The 16221-nt window shown below is 55.8% G+C and overlaps 2 protein-coding genes across 4 annotated transcripts; both read left to right on the top strand.

Moving 5' to 3' along the window:
• Positions 1 to 1200: 1200 nt before the first annotated feature.
• Positions 1201 to 9910, top strand: PRSS36 (serine protease 36). Of its 3 annotated transcripts, none has more exons than XM_040463177.1 (15): positions 1201 to 1237; positions 1532 to 1567; positions 1786 to 1821; positions 2310 to 2472; positions 2911 to 3191; positions 4550 to 4716; positions 6153 to 6402; positions 6511 to 6640; positions 6966 to 7219; positions 7302 to 7465; positions 7871 to 8108; positions 8225 to 8366; positions 8653 to 8918; positions 8998 to 9119; positions 9388 to 9910. In XM_040463177.1, exons 1-15 carry the CDS (start codon positions 1201 to 1203, stop codon positions 9667 to 9669), a joined length of 2568 nt encoding a protein of 855 aa, XP_040319111.1. In that variant the 3' UTR covers positions 9670 to 9910. The 3 variants fall into 3 exon arrangements, with proteins under 3 accessions (XP_040319111.1, XP_040319113.1, XP_040319114.1); XM_040463179.1 differs by having other exon boundaries at positions 7302 to 7450; XM_040463180.1 differs by lacking the exon at positions 8998 to 9119 and having other exon boundaries at positions 8653 to 8731.
• A 2110-nt stretch (positions 9911 to 12020) lies between these two features.
• Positions 12021 to 16160, top strand: PRSS8 (serine protease 8). Its single transcript, XM_040463257.1, has 5 exons — positions 12021 to 12384; positions 14121 to 14283; positions 14545 to 14816; positions 14903 to 15069; positions 15193 to 16160. Exons 1-5 carry the CDS (start codon positions 12300 to 12302, stop codon positions 15499 to 15501), a joined length of 996 nt encoding a protein of 331 aa, XP_040319191.1. The 5' UTR covers positions 12021 to 12299; the 3' UTR covers positions 15502 to 16160.
• Positions 16161 to 16221: the final 61 nt, after the last annotated feature.

Consider the following 16221-nt stretch of genomic DNA (forward strand, 5'->3'; position numbering starts at 1 on the left):
ACTCTTCATTTCCATTCTCCTCCACCCTTCTCCATTCTGATCTGTTCCCCCAGAGTGACCTTTATGGGCCACATCATGGCCTCCCTGTCACTCTGGCTTCTGGGAGGTTTCGGAGATGGGAGGAGCTGGCAGGTGATGGGAGGGTAGGAGGAAAGCGAGATGGTGACTTTTATCTCCCAGCTCCCTCCCTGCATGAGCCACAGGTTGATAAAGGTCACATCTCTCCATTGAAGGAGCTCCCACTGAGCTCTCTCCTCCAGGCTCTCCATTTCCAGCTCCAGTATGTGTTTCTTCTCTTGGCCTCTCCAGGAAGGGCTCTCCACTCTTGCTAGCCCCAGCATGCTTCACCCATCCCTTGCTGGTTTCCCTTATCCCTGCCTAGACCTCTGTAAATAGTTCTTTAATTAAACTCTCCTTGATTCCTTTGAGGCACCATATGTTTCTTAGGCGGATTGCCATCGAAATACACTGAAGAGTTGAGTGACTTTCCCAAAGTCACACAAAGAGTAAGTGACAACACTTGAGAGCACTCTAACACAGAAAAGGGTGACGTCCTTTTGGCTGTGCCAGCCTGCCCAGGCCCCTCCCAGAATCCTTGGCCCTGCGCAACTTGACGGAATCTGTGATCCTTTTGTTGGGATGGGATTGAATTCCCTAGGGCTCCCTTCCCAGACCTGGCCAGCAACTCCAGTAACCAGAGCTGTGTGAGAAGAAAAGGCCAAGCCACTGGGGTAAGCCGCACCCCGAATAGAGGTGAGGTCTCTGGTGAGTCACGCCACTGAGGGGCCACCTGCTCCATCCCAAGGGCTTGGGCTAACCTACAGCCCGCCTCACCAAGGACCCAGAACATCAGCCTCACAGCACCTAGCTGTCCTCATCTTCCACCTTTGCCCACAGGGTTCTCCACTCCTCCACCCCCCCACCCAACAGTGTCCTGGAGCTAGGACATCTGCTTCCCACCCCCACCTTGGGCCTCCAGAGATATGAGATGCTCACAGGGCTCTGGGTGGGGCCTCTAGGCTCCCTGCTTCCCCTTTCCAGCCCTAGATCCTCTCAGATTGCCGGAGATGGGCTCCAGCCAGGGAGGGTGGGGCGGCTCCTGGGACCATCAGGAGTCACAGGCTGCCTAGGCAGTGACAGAGCTGTGGCTGGGAGCAAAACTTCGCCCATCTCCGTGCCTCCAGCTGACTCAAATGTGCCATGTCCCAGCACCTGCTCCTTCCATTTGTGATCCTTGGTAACTCAGGGGATAAGAGATGGCTGCAAGGGACCTGGGCCTTAGTATCTGGGAAGCTGGAAAGCAGAACGCCTGGGTTCTGTGTGGGTAGTGGGGTGTCAGAGGAGGAAAGAGAGGAAGACATCAGGAAGAATGAGGGAGTGAGGTGTCAGAAGGGAGAAGAATAGCCTACCAGAGGGGAAAGGGGCCTGGATGCCAGGGGAGATGGCGTAGCTCTAAAGCTTGGGGGCAGGGAGGCAGGGAGGGCTCATCAAATTATAGGTCTCCAGCCTCTTCCTGCTTTCCTCTTTCCAGCCATCAGCCCCATCCCAGGAGCTCTCCATGACTCAGGTAAGGCAGTTGGACTGGGGGGTGGGGGTGGGGGGTGTATCACATGGGAGGCAGAAAAGATGGGAGGGGTAGCATGGGTGCTCCAAGGGGATGGTGAAAGAACAGAGAACTGGGGAAAGGGAGAGAGGTAGGGGAGGGAGAACAGGAAGATGGGGACTGGGAAGTGTCAGGGACTGGAAGTCACCAGTACATTCCTCTCTTTACTCTCCAACTCCCAGCTCTCAGTCCTACCCAAGAAGAACCTGAAGATCTAGGTAAGGAAGAGTGGGGGTTCCTCAGATCTTAAAGAAGGTTAAGCCTGGCTAGGCAGTGAGGAAGGTGGAAGTCCTGGGGCACGTGGGTGGCTCAGTCGGTTGAGGGTCCCACTTTGGCTCAGGTCATGATCTCTGGTTGGTGACTTAGAGCCCCTGAGTTAGAGCCCCGTGTCAGGCTCTGGGCTAACAGCTCAGAGCCTGGAGCCTGCTTCAGATTCTCTCTCTCTCTCTCTCTCTCTCTCTCTCTCTCTCTCTCTGCCTCTGCCCCACTCATGCTCTGTCTCTCTCTCTCTCTCTCTCTCTCCTCTCTCCCTCTCTCTGTTAAAAATAAATAAACATAAAAAAAAAAAAAAGTGCCTAAGTCCTCTTTGTTCTTTGTTCAGAGGTGCAAACTGAAGCCGCGCGGGAGACAGGGCTTTGTCTTGAGTTACCTGGGCCTCGTGCCTAGGGACCAGGCAGGCTATGACCTCCATGGTACCCCATTGCAGACTGCGGCCGCCCTGAGCCCTCTACCCGAATCATGGGGGGCTCAGAAGCGCAGCCAGGCAGCTGGCCGTGGCAGGTGAGCCTGCATCAGAGGGGTGGCCACATCTGCGGGGGCTCCCTCATCGCCCCTTCCTGGGTGCTCTCCGCTGCTCACTGCTTCGTGACGTGAGTATTCGCCCACGTCCAAACCCTCTTCAAAAGTCAAGCCAGCCCCGCAGCTTGATCCCATGCACTCACCGCCAACTTGGAACCGAGCTGTGCCAGTCTCCCTGCCCAACCTCGAAGTTCTCTTCGAGGGTATCCTTGTTCTGAATACGGTGGACGCCACCTGCAGACTCGACCCACCACTCCACCAAATATCCGGGTCTGAATTCCGTCTTTCCAATGTCCCCCAATCATCCCCAAATCGCATCCACTCCTCCCCTTTTTGGGAATCTATCTCAACCTGGATCGCCCTAGCCCCTAATCTGGATCCCACTCTGCCCCTCCTGGGTTGCTCCTGATCCCACCTTCTCCCTTGCTCTGAGCGAGATCCCACCCCCACGAGAGTCTGTCCCCACCTTGGGGTCAACCTAACCTGCTCCTGCCTGGGCCTCCGCGCAGGAACGGGACCTTGGAGCCCGCGACCGAGTGGTCGGTACTGCTGGGCGTGCACTCCCAGGACGGGCCTCTTGACAGCGCGCACGCCCGCGCGGTGGCCGCCATCCTCGTGCCGGACAACTACAGCAGCGTGGAACTGGGCGCAGACCTGGCCCTCCTGCGCCTGGCCTCGCCCGCCAGGCTGGGCCCCGCCGTGCGGCCGATCTGCCTGCCGCGGGCCTCGCACCGCTTCGCTCATGGCACGGCCTGCTGGGCCACTGGCTGGGGGGACATCCAGGAAGCGGGTGAGTGAGGTGAAGGGGTCCCGGGAAGCAGGTTACCGGAGAGGTGGAGCCTACTGAGCGGTCCTTGGGGGAAGACCTCGGGGAGAGTCCTAAAAGCTGGGCCCGGGGTGGGTGGGCCCTCAGGGCGGGGGTTCAGGAGGCGGGGCCCACCGAGTGGGGCCTTGGGTGGGGTCTTGGAGCGCAGATTTCTGCCACGCCGCAGGTAAATGCTGTGCAATTGTCCATCTATCCTTCTCCCCAAGGGCTCTCAAACTAAGACTACTGACTCATCCACCCCAATTCCCTCCTCACCTTTCCTTCCAGGTTTTTGTTGTTGTTGTTGTTGTTGTTGTTGTTGTTGTTGTTGTTTCCTTTCCTGGATATGGGATCTGAATAGGGTTCCCATCCTAGCTCGGCTATTTCAGACAAACCACTTCATCCGACCCATTTCCTCCTCTGAAAATTAAGGAAAAAATAGTGCCCAGTTCGTGGGGTTGTTGGGTTAAGGATTAAATGAGAAAATCCATGTAAAGTTTATAGCACAATGCCTAACAGCAGTTATTAATGTACTTCAGATGTTTTTGCCCTAGGTGATGGTGCACTAAAGCACAGCACCTGGCATATCCTAAGCGTTCAGCAATGTCAGCTTCTGCCCTCCATTCCCCTGTCCCTCTTCCTCCCGTCCTCCCCTCCCCTCCCTTCACTCGTCTCTCTACTTTCCCACCTCCTGTCTTCTCCCTACTTGCACTCATTCATTTGTTCAGTTCATCTTTCTTTCATTCAACAGGTATTTCTTGAACACCTCCTTGTGGCAGGCACCAGTGAGGAGCCGGGGCCAATCATCCAGGCCCAAAGTTGTACCTTCTGAACTAGGGCAGTTGCAGTGACAATTCCAAGAAGTCACAAATGAGAGGTTTTCAGGACTTGGGAACTGATTGGGGAGAGGAAGCTGAGACAGGGGTCACAGCTGACAACCCAGCTTCCATGCTTGGCAGCTTGGTACAGGACCACACCTTAGTCTACATGGCACCTTTGTTGAAAAGCGTGCCCTCTCAAGATTGACACAGCCCATGTCAGGGCTCAGATCTTAGTGATTTTAGCCCGCACAGGCCTCGTTTATTGTCTGGATACTGCTCTCACTGCACAACCATCCGTGGAGGCTCTCACTAGGTGCTTGATAGGGCCATTCCTGAGATGAGGATATAGGAAGAACAGAGAGGAGCAGGAGGTGACAATGACTAGTTTGAGTGTAGCAGGCCAGGGTGCCATGGTGTATCTAAGTAGATGTCCAGGAGGCAGCTGAAGGGCATTAAGCCGAGCTGGGGCACAGGGGACTTCCTATCTGCCTCACAGCATTTGCTCTCTGGTTCGACCTGCAGACCCCCTGCCTCTCCCGTGGGCGCTACAAGAAGTGGAGCTCAGGTTGCTGGGAGAGGCTGCCTGTCAGTGTCTCTATAGCCGGCCTGGCCCGTTCAACCTCACTTTCCAGCTATTGCCAGGGATGCTGTGTGCTGGCTACCCGGAGGGCCGCAGAGACACTTGCCAGGTGAGGGGAGGCCCCTGCATCTGCCTCACAGGGCCAGGCAGAGCCCTAACCAATAGGAAGCATGAGGAATAGACAAATATCTCTCTCAATGTCTCTGAGCCTCATCTGCAAAAAGAGGGCAAGATTGCCAATGGATAGGATTGATGAGAAGATTATAAATGGACAGAACTTGGGGCTCAACAAGAGGGCACTGTTACTTATGGCAGCACAGTGTGGAGGTTACCTGCCAAGACTCCAGAGTGAGTCAGCCCGGTTGGAAGTCCAGCACCACCACTTACTAGCTGTGTACCCTTGGCTGTTATTTACCTCCATATGTTCAGACTTTCTCGAGAATCTGGAAGATGGAGTTGATACTTTATAGGTGGCTTCACCCTACTTCATAGGGTGGCTATGATGATTATAGGAATTTGTATATATAAAAGCACTTAGGACAGTGCCTGGTCTTTAATAAGAGTTCAAATAAGCATTAGCTATTATTATTATCCCCCATCCCAGTCCATAGCACAGCACCTATTACTTAGTAGGTTCATTTTAAAAAATGAATTAATTCCTCACAGATGAGAATTTTCCAGATATCTTGCTGAAAACAAAACATAGTATATTTTAACCATTTCCCCCAGGAACTTTCCTCCAATGGCACACATTTTTGAGGGCACTCAAGCGTGAATGGTGGTGATGAGAATTCAAGCTAGATAGTCTTCAGCGTCCCTCCCAATTACGAGGTTCCAAGACCTAGGGACATAATCCCCTGCTTCTTGGACAGGATTGCAAACAATTCAAATTCCTCTAAACCAAGCACTGTCCATTAGAACCTCCTACAATGTTCTATACCTGTGATGTCCAGTATGATAGCCACTAGCCACATTGGCTATTGAACATTTGAGATGTGGCTAGTGTAACTGAAAAATTGAATATTTAATTTAATTATTTTTTAATTTTTAAAAGTTTATTCTGAGAGACAGAGTGGGGGGGGCAGAGAGAGAGAGGGAGAGAGAGAATCTCAAGCAGGCAGGCTCCACACTGCCAGTACAGAGCCAGATGCAGGGCTCAAACTCACGAACCATGAGATCATGACCTGAGCCAAAACCAAGAGTTGGTCCCTTAACCGACTGAGTCACCCAGGCACCCCTATTTGAGCCATTTATTGAACAAGAATCAGTTGGCTCTGAATGAGACCTGAAGGCCTCTCTAATGTGGCCTTTAATGCATTAGCTTGCTGCCTTTGGCTTTGGCTGCTCATCAGCCTTTCTGCCTTAGAAAGCTTTCTTCTGTTTAGAGTTGCAGGGAATGCAGAGGACAAGTACAGCCAGGGCCAGTTTCCAGAAGGTGGCTCTATGTTTGGCAACAAGAAGAGGTTTAGAATCTTTGTGAGGTGGCCTAGTATAAGCTGGTGGGTCCCTGGGCTGATCCCCTGACACTGAATTATCTACTATCAGGGAGACTCTGGGGGCCCCCTGGTCTGTGAGGAAGGCGGCCAATGGTTCCAGGCAGGAATCACCAGCTTTGGCTTTGGCTGTGGACGGAGGAACCGCCCTGGAGTCTTCACTGCTGTGGCCCCCTATGAGGCATGGATACGGGAACAGGTGATGGGCTCAGAACCTGGGCCTGCCTTTCCCACCCAGTCCTGGGAGCCCCAGCCAAGTCCCTGGGAGCCCACGGATGAGAACTGCACCATTGCCCTGCCAGGTAAGGGAGAAGGACCCCTAGATGTCACCTGGACATGGAAGATTTGAGTTGGGGTGGAAACTGCTGGTGGCCTGGGAGGCCCCCTGACCCAAGTCTCTCACCCCTCAGAGTGCGGGAAGGCACCAAGGCCAGGGACCTGGCCCTGGGAGGCGCGGGTGATGGTGCCAGGATCCAGACCCTGCCATGGGGCGCTGGTGTCTGAAAGCTGGGTCTTGGCACCTGCCAGCTGCTTTCTGGAGTGAGTGAAAACGCAGTCTTAGATTTTTTCCCCTCCCCCCCCACCATCTGCCTGAGACACTATCGACCTGTCCCCAGCCCTTCCCCTGGGTAGGGTAGGAGTAGGGGTGGAAGGGCACATCGGTCTGGAGTGCGGGGTTTCACAGGCAGGTGTAGGATCCAGCTTGCAAAGCGGGATCCTAGTCTACTGGGGGCGAGTACGGGGTAGTATAAATTCTATCAAGGATGCCGGGTTCTCTGGAAATCCAGAGTCCAAGCCAGACATGTGTGGGTTTGAGCCGAGTGCGCAGGATGGGGCCCACGTCCCAGTTTCCCCCAACCCGCAGCCCCATCAACTCAGACCTGCCCCGAGACCTAGACAACTGGCGCGTGCTACTGCCCTCGCGTCCGCGCGCAGAGCTGGTGGCACGCTTCATGCCGCACGAGAATGCCTCATGGGACGACACCTCGGATCTGGCGCTGCTGCAGCTGCAAACGCCGGTGAACCTGAGCACCGCCTTGCGGCCAGTGTGCCTACCTCACCCAGAACACTATTTCCTGCCCAGGAGCCGCTGCCGCCTGGCGCGCTGGGGCCGCGGGGGTGAGCAGGGGCCCCACGCAGGGCTGGGCGGAGCCGGGCCGGACTCCTCCGCAGCGCAGGCTCCCTTTCTTTTCTCTTCCAGAACCTGAGCCCGGACCCAGCACACTGCTTGAGGCGGAGCTGTTGGGCGGCTGGTGGTGTCACTGCCTGTATGGCCGCCAGGGGGAGTCAGTGCCGCCGCCAGGAGACCCTCCACACGCGCTCTGCCCCGCCTACCAGGAAGAGGAGGAGGCGGGCCGCTGCTGGGTGAGCGACGGGGGCGGGGCCCGCGCGTCTTAACGCGAGTGGTTGCCAGGGCAGGGTCTGAGAAGAACTAGGAATGAGGCCGAGCACTCTGCGGGCAGGGACGGGATTAAGGCGGGGCCTCTCGCTGGGGGCGGAGCCTAGCCCTGGAGGACTTTGGGGAGGGGCCTGAGACGGGCCCTGGGCGATGTCTGACCTTCTTGCTACCCCTAGATTTAAAGAGAATCTTAAAGTGAGGGCTGACTTCTTACACAGATTACTATTGGAGCCTGGCTTGGAGGAGGTGGGACTTGTTTTGTCTGAGTGAGTGAGAGAGAGAGAGAGAGAGAGAGAGAGAGAGAGAGGAGTACAGGAAAGCCCCAGGACCTTTGATAGCCTCTCATCAACTTGCACATGCTCTTGCTGCAGAACTACTCTCATTGGAGCCTTCTGTGCCAGGAAGAGGGGACCTGGTTCCTGGCTGGAATCAGCGACTTCTCCAGTGGCTGCCTACGTCCCAGAGCCTTCTACCCCCTGCAGACCCATGGCCCATGGATCAGCCATGTGACTCGGGGAGCCTACCTGGAAGACCAGCTGACTTGGGACTGGGGCCCTGAGGGGGAGGAGACTGAGACACAGGCTTGTCCCCCTCACACAGAACATGGTGGTGAGGGCTTAGGGCTTAGAGGGCTTTGGGGCTCCTGCGTGTGCTAAGATCCATGGCAGACCCTTCAGGGGTCAGCTGTGGAGCCCTCACTTAGGTGGTCACCTCCTCTCCCCTAGCCTGTGGCCTGCGGCCAGAGCCAGCTGTGATGGGTATCCTGTGGCCCTGGCTGGCAGAAGTGCATGTGGCTGGAAATCAAGTCTGCACTGGGATCCTAGTGGCCCCAGGCTGGGTCGTGGCAGCCACTCACTGTGTCCTCAGGTGGGTCTCACCCATCTCTTGGGCAAGAGGGAAGAAATGGAAAGATGGGCAAAGGAACTTTTTTTTTCAAAAGGACTTTTAAAATAGTGGGATATAATCCCTTTAGGGCTCTTACAGTAAAGGGAACCACTACAAGTGTTTTGAGATAGAAGAGAAATTTGGAAAGAGGAATAATGAAGAAGCTAGTGGAATGACCTTGGAGTTCATTCTGCCCTGTCCTCTGGATTGGGCAGGACTTTATAGCAATTCGGGGAGCAGGAGGTCACATTGGGCTTTGTTCCAACAGGCCGGGCTTTACAACAGTGCCTTATATTGAAGTGTACCTGGGCCGGGCAGGGGCTAGCCCCCTCCCACAGGGCCACCAGGTATCCCGGTTGGTCATCAGCATCCGTCTGCCCCGACACCTGGGATTTAGGCCCCCCCTTGCCCTCCTGGAGCTGAGCTCCCGGGTGGAACCTTCGCCATCAGCCTTGCCCATCTGCCTTCACCCAGGGGGTATCCCCCTGGGGGCCAGCTGTTGGGTGCTGGGCTGGAAGGACCCCCGAGACCGAGGTGAGAGAGCCCAGGGTCCTGGGTGTGAGAGGTGACTGAAGGCCAGAATCCCTGTGACAACCCTCTCTCCTCTCTCTAGTTCCTGTGGCTGCAGCTGTCTCCATCTTGACGCCACGACTCTGTCACTGTCTCTATCAAGGCATTCTGCCTCCTGGGACTCTCTGTGTTCTGTATTCAGAGGGTCAAGAGGATAGGTGTGAGGTAAAGGGGCCTGGGCGTCCTGGTCCAGGGAGGGGAGAGGCAGTGCTGGGCAGCTGGACCCTAGAGAGAGAGCAGGGTTGGAATTCTTGAGTGCTGGGCCCCAAATGGGAAGAAGTGTGCTTCCTAGCTGGACCTCGGAGAGAGACCAGGGGCCTGGATGCCTAAGGATGTAGAGAAGTAGTGCTTTGTGGTTGGACTCTAAGGAGAAGGTGCGGTGAATCAGAAGGAAGGGTAAGAGACCCTTTTGGGCTTGGCCCTGACACTGCAGGTGACCTCAGCACCTCCGCTCCTGTGCCAGACCGAGGGAGGCTCCTGGGTCCTCATGGGCATGGCTGTTCGAGGGAGCCAGGAGCTATTTGCTGCCATTGGCCCTGAAGAAGCCTGGATCGCCCAGACAGTAGGGGAGGCCCATTTCCTGCCTCCCAATGGCTACCCCCACTGGCCCCCTGAAGGCAGCGACCTCTGCCCCGCTGACCTGGCCAGGGCCTCAGGCTCCCCTCAGGCTGCTCTGCTCCTGCTGCTACTATTGCTCCCCCTGATCCAGGGCTGAGGGGGCCTGGGTCCCTTGGCCGCCTCTCCTTCTCCTCCTCCACCCCCTCCAGCCCTCCACTTCCCGCCCTGTAGGGCTGGAATGTGGCCTAACCGGCTTTGTTCCCTAGCCGGAACCTCCAGAGGGCCCCACCCACCCGGACTGCAGCAGCTTCGGATTATTGGGCCTCTGTGCCTGGCTATTTTGGGCATGGGAATCCTTGGGGGCAGTGGGAAGCGGCCAATAAAGGTGTAAACACAGACACGTGGCCTTGTGGCATTGCTGGGGGAAGGCTGAGGGGCTGGGGGAAGCCCAAGGGATAGGGCCCATCCCTTCTGGGTCTCTGTGAGTCAGGCCTTGGGCTCCCAGGAAATGTGTCCCTGATAACGTGGCAGCTGTCCTTCATTCCTGCCCCAGGGCGGGGGAGGTTGGGTGGCAGCTGGGTGTGTGTCACCTCCCCAGTGGAATCAGCATCCCTAGCACCTGATAGACACTTCAGCCCTAGCTCAGACCCTACTTCCCTTCTCTCTCTGCCCCCTGCCATCCTCCACCCCTCCCAGACTGAGGGTGAGCGTTAGAGGAAGAGTCCAGGAGTCTGGGAGTGCAGAGGGTCTGTCTGCCTTATCCTATATCTACAGACAGCTACCCCTCCTAAACACACCCTGATGAATGCCCCAGAGTGTACACCTCCAGTGCCCCCGGTGCACACACATGACACTTATGTGGGACCCTTCAAGGGTCCACTTTCATATCCTGCCCAGTGCCTCCAGAGTTTGGGCACCAGCATGTGTCCTTGTATGTACATCCCACTACCTCACCCACCGTTTACTAGTGCACCCCCCTGCATGAATTCAACCACATTCCCTGCTAACTACTAAGTCATGGGGTCTGGGGTCTGATAGATAAGTCCATGAAGTGCTCCCAGTGTAGTGGGGAACACCCCTGGCTGGGCATCAGGAATAGGTCATGAAAAAGGTTGATGTTTGAGTACAGAAGAAGGGCAAATGGAGACCCGGGGAAGGGGAAGTGCTAGGGTGGAAGCCGGCTGATAAGGGTGGCAGAGGGGTCACCTCAGGGGCTGGAGTCACCATCTATAGGTAGAGTGGGCAGAGGATGGGGGAGGGGAAGCAGGGAGTTCCTGGGAGATTGTGGAGAAGGGCAGAGGTTCTTAAAGGGACAGGCTTATCATTAGCTGCCAGATCCCAAAGAGAATGTTCCCATGAATCTCCACAAGGACATACATCCCCACCTGTGTCCCATACTCAGTCACCCATATGCCATTCCCCATAAACATTTAATACACCCATCCTCTCCCCAAACCCACCACAGCGTCCAATGTTGCTCCCTCTTCCCTGGCTTAGACTCCCTCCGAGTTAGCCAGTTAGCTTCTAGCCCCTCACCCACTCCAGGAATTCCTTGCCCTCCAGGAGGGGCCCCAAAGTTTTGGCTGGGAGGTCCCCAGTCTTATGGAAATTAGGTGGGGAAGTGGGGTCTGTTTTTCTGAGGCTTGAAGCCAACACACATGCCCAGCTGTCCACAGACTTATACACTGATTTAGGATGAACCTGACCCCAACCCGGTCGCATGCGCTTTCTTCTCCTGGACCTGTGCCACCTGCACCCTCCACCTGAGACTTTCCCTGGACCACTCTCCTCCCATATTTGCCTTAACACTCTTTCATAGCTCCTCTGGCCTCAGTTGTAACAGCACCTTCTTGAGGAACCCTTCTTTATGCCAACCTACGTCAGGCTCCTGCGAACAGGCCCCCAGAGCACCCGTTCTTCTTTATCAGAGGGCCTAGCTTGAAATTATTCTATAATTGCTATGTGATTATTTGATTCAAAACTGTCACCTCTAACTTCACTGTGAGCTCAGCAAAGGCAGAGATGGTGTCTGTTTTGTCTCCTGTGCCTGGAACATAGTAGGCACTCAGGAAATATTTATGAGATGATTGGCACTGCCAGTCGCGCTCACCACACCTCACCACACACAGAGGAGGCCGCAGTCTCTATAGAAGGGCCTGAAACGGCAGGTCCAGGGCAGACCCAGGTGTCCTGAGCTCAGATACCAGGCTGAAGGAGGGAAGAAAGGAGGAGCACAGTGGCCCCAGGACAACAAAGGCTGGGCCAGGCCCTGGGGGACATAACTGGTCTGGGAGACCTGAAAGACCTGGGGCAAACGGCAGTTGGGTCACACTCTAAGGAGTGCAGCTGTCAGGGGTTTCCAGTCCCTCCTGGCGCGCACGCACGCGCGCGCGCGCACACACACACACACACACACACACACACACAGGGCCTAGGGGTCTGGGAGGACTTAGGACTGTGTTGGCAACAAAAGCTGTCGGAGCTAAGTGAGGAGGGCGGGGTTAGGGGAGGGGCAGGCAGGTAGGTGCCTTTCTCCACGGATCCACCACTCTGGAAGGTCTCTACGTAGCCAGACCGAGCGGGAGACGTGTCCTCACTGGCAGCTGCGGAAACCCCAACGTCTCCCTTTGTGCCTTATTCTTGCCTTGGACATCTCTTCCCCCTTCCCAGCGCGGATTCTAGGATCCCTTCCCACTGGGCCCGACACCTGGATCTTGCCTTCGAAACCAACCCCAGGTCCCTTCCCTTGGGTGCCTGGTGTCTCCCCAGGGGCCCTGGTTCTGGGCCATGGCCCACAGGGCGGGCCTGGGACTTAGACAGCTGGAGGCTGTGGCCATTCTCCTTTTACTTGGATTATTCCGGTCCGGTCTTGGTGAGTATGTGTGGGTCAGAGAGTGTGGGGCTCAGGGAAGGGGTGGTGCACGTAAACTGAGGCTATAATCTTTTTCTGGGCACATCCCTTATCCTGGGCTCAAGAATCCCCCAGCTTCAGCCTCCCTAGATCTTGGCCTCTGTCTCTCCCTTCAGCTTTGGCCTCCGGGGAGTCAAGGGGGTGGGGAGGACCGTCCTCTGGAGAAGTGGTAGGTGCTAAGGGGCCTGGGAACTCTGGTCTTTCCTGTTTACCCTTTCCTCTTGCTCTCTCCCTCCAGGAGCTGATGGGGAGGAAGGTGAGCCTTGCATGGGGGAGGGGAAAGGAAGGGAACCGGGATTCAGATTCCAATGGAGTGTTTCATGAGTGCCTGACCCTCTCTGTAGGGCCATCTCACCTACTCTTATTACCTTATGTAAATCCCCCCATTAGTTCTGAAAGATGGGGATTAGAGCCCTAATTCTTCGGAGAAAGAAACTGAGGTAGAGAGTGAAGTGACTTAGCCAAGAGCACACAGCCAATAAGAGGTGTCGCTGAGATTTTACACCCAGATCTGATTCCAAAGGTGGGTCCTTTGAGGAAAATGAACCAGAGGTTTCCTTTCTTCTAAGGCTCACCACTTGACTCTGAGTCTGGTTTTCAATTCCCACTTCACCAGACACTACTGGCTATGTATCCTTGGCCAGTCCCCTCACCTCAAAAATGGAAGTTGGTTATGTTTGTCTCCTGGGGCCCAGTGAGGAGTCATGGAGATAGAAGTGAAAGCCCTCTCCCAGCCTGGCATTGCTTGAACAGTCACTAAATAGTAGCTATTGTAGTTATTATGAGGAGAGAAGGAGGAGCTTGGCTGGGCAGTTTTCCCTGCTCCGGGGAAGGTGACTTTGTGAAAGGCTGTTGGGTCCTGCTCCAAACGGCAGCCTCGGTGGGGGTGAGGCAGTCCTGGAAACCAGATGTTCAGTGTGGGAATCCTGTTGTTTGTTCAACACACATCCACCACTCTGTGTGTCCAGCCCTGTGCTCGGCACTGGGGACAAGGAGATCTGCTCCAGTCCCTGTCACTAGGGAATGCCCAGATTGCTGCAGTTGAAACAGTCATAGACCATCATGACTGTGTGATGGGGCAGTGCTGGGGAAAGTATGGGCCCTGGGAGCTTCCAGCATTGTCTAACTCAGCCAGCAGGCTCAGGGCAGGTTAAGGAGTGCCTGACATTTGAATGGTCTCCGTAGGCAAATAGGTCTGCATAGCAGAGTAGGGATGAAGAAAGGTATTCTAGGCAGAGGGACCTGGATAAGCAAAGGTCTAGAGGCAAACAAGTGTGTGGCCCAGTGTAAATGTCCAGAGGGATGGCTGGAGTAAATGGTAGTGCCATGGAAGGTAGAGAATGTATCTTAAGGGCAATGTGGAGCCTGGGGAGGATTTAAGCTGAGGTATGACCTGATCAGATTTGTGGTTTATAAAGATCTTCTGACTTGTAAGGAGTGGACTGAATGGAAGGTAGGAGGATCTGAGAGAAAGGAAGGCGCATGAAACTTGGGTTAGGTAATGAGGGTGGTTAAGGGGACAGAACTAACCATGCCCAGTGAGCAGTGGGGCAAGGACAAAGGGGTGGCTGGCTCCTGCGAACTCACTTCCCAAGCTCCAAACCAGATTGTCTGGGCTATATGGGGAACGGCAGGGCTGAGGACCTGGTATGGGGGCCCCAGAAGGACCTGACCCCCTCCCCTTCCTCCCTGGGCAGCCTTCTGCGGTGTGGCCTCCCAAGCACGCATCACAGGTGGTAGCAGTGCAGCCGCTGGCCAGTGGCCCTGGCAGGTCAGCATCACCTACGATGGCACCCACGCGTGTGGTGGTTCTCTCGTGTCTGAGCAGTGGGTGCTCTCAGCTGCTCACTGCTTCCCAAGGTACCAGCTGGGTGGTGGGCATGGCGGGGAAGTCAAAGGTGGATCAGTCTAGGCCAGAGGTTGGGATTCTTGGGTTGGGTCGAGGGGTATCAATAAAGTCTGAAAGGATCAGTCAGCAGTGAAGGTCAGAGGTGACAGGTCACAGGGTAAAACTAGCATGCAGTTTGGGATCAGAATCTGGGGTTGGATATAACAAGCCCACAGGGATCAGGGAACTAGGAGAGGTCTCCTGGGTCCCAGCCTCGGCCCCTCTGCCTGCAGGGAGCACGTCAAGGAAGACTATGAGGTAAAGCTTGGGGCCCACCAGCTGGACTCCTACACACCTGAGGCCGAGGTCCGCACCGTGGCACAGGTCATTTCCCACTCCAGCTACCACCAGGAGGGCTCCCAGGGTGACATTGCACTCCTCCGTCTCAGTAGCCCTGTCACCTTCTCCCGCCACATCCGGCCCATCTGCCTCCCTGCAGCCAACGCCTCCTTCCCCAATGGCCTCCAATGTACTGTCACTGGATGGGGCCACGTGGCGCCCTCAGGTGAGGTGGGCGCTGATGCCTAGAAGCATGGAGGGGTGCCTGACTTAGGGCAGGAGGCCCCAGGTAAGCATCTTTTGCTCCTACAGTGAGCCTCCTGGCCCCCCGGCAACTTCAGCAACTTGAGGTGCCACTGATCAGCCGAGAGACATGTAACTGTCTGTACAACATTGACGCCAAACCTGAGGAGCCCCACTTTATCCAGCAGGACATGCTGTGTGCTGGCTATGTGAAGGGGGGCAAGGATGCCTGCCAGGTAAATGCAGGGGTTCCAGTGAGACGAGCGCATCTTGGGAGATGAGGGCCGGATGGGGCTGGCATGGATGACTGGAGGCCCGGGGCCTAGTCTTGACAGTTACTGTATGACTTTTCTCTTCAGGGTGACTCTGGGGGCCCACTCTCCTGCCTTGTGGGGGGCCTCTGGTACCTGGCAGGCATTGTGAGCTGGGGCGATGCCTGTGGGGCCCCCAACAGGCCTGGCGTATACACTCTGACCTCCAGCTATGCCTCCTGGATTCACTATCATGTGACAGAGCTCCAGCCTCGTGTGGTGCCCCAAATCCAGGAGTCTCAGCCCGATGGCCATCTTTGTGTCAACCACCAGGCCTTCAACTCTGCCCCAGCCCAGGCCGTATTGGGGCTCATCCTTCTGCTGCCACTAGGCCTGACCCTGGGCTTCCTCTGCTGAGCTAGTCATCCTGAGAGCTGACCCCGCTTCCAGGACTTCCACACTGCTCCCAAGGACAGATGCCTGGCCCAGGAATGGACCTGGCCCTTCCCTGACATCTTTTGGGTCTTGGGACTGGCTTAAGCCACTCCTTCCTCCCAGAACCCTGTGGAGTCCAGGGCACTATCCTGACCTTTGAGCCCACTCTTCTGGGTTTGTTCTTTGCAACTATGGTCCACAGTCAGGTGTTTTACTACCTGTGGTATTGGCTAGGACCTCTAGCCACCCCCACCTACTGTTCACAACCCTACTCACTGGGCTCCTATGGAGCCCCCAAGGACCCTTAGCTATGAAAATGAGCCACGGCTCCCTACCCTGTTTCTAGAAAACTGGGTACCTGCCCAGCTAATTGCTGCTAAAGAACTGGCTCTAGCACCCTACCAGTTCTGCCTGATGAGCCCCATCACTTCACCTTCTTCCTGTATTCTGAGCGGGGACTGCCTCTGGGCAGCATGTTTTCAAGAACAGAAAAGGCCCCAATCTTGCCCCATCGGCTGCCATGCCCTCCTCGAACCTCAACTCCTAGACTCCGGAGGACTGAGCCCCCACCGGAACTGGGCTTGGGCTTGGATCTGGGGTGAGGGGTAGAAAGAACAAGGAGTAAAATGTTTTGAGCACAACTGGCTCTGTGTGTGGCGTGCAACAAAGAACATCAGCTCTTAGCCTCTCCCTCCCACCTCC

The sequence above is a fragment of the Herpailurus yagouaroundi genome, unplaced genomic scaffold (genome assembly GCF_014898765.1).
Source record: "Herpailurus yagouaroundi ecotype Mexico unplaced genomic scaffold, PumYag 379, whole genome shotgun sequence".
NCBI lineage: Eukaryota > Metazoa > Chordata > Mammalia > Carnivora > Felidae > Herpailurus > Herpailurus yagouaroundi.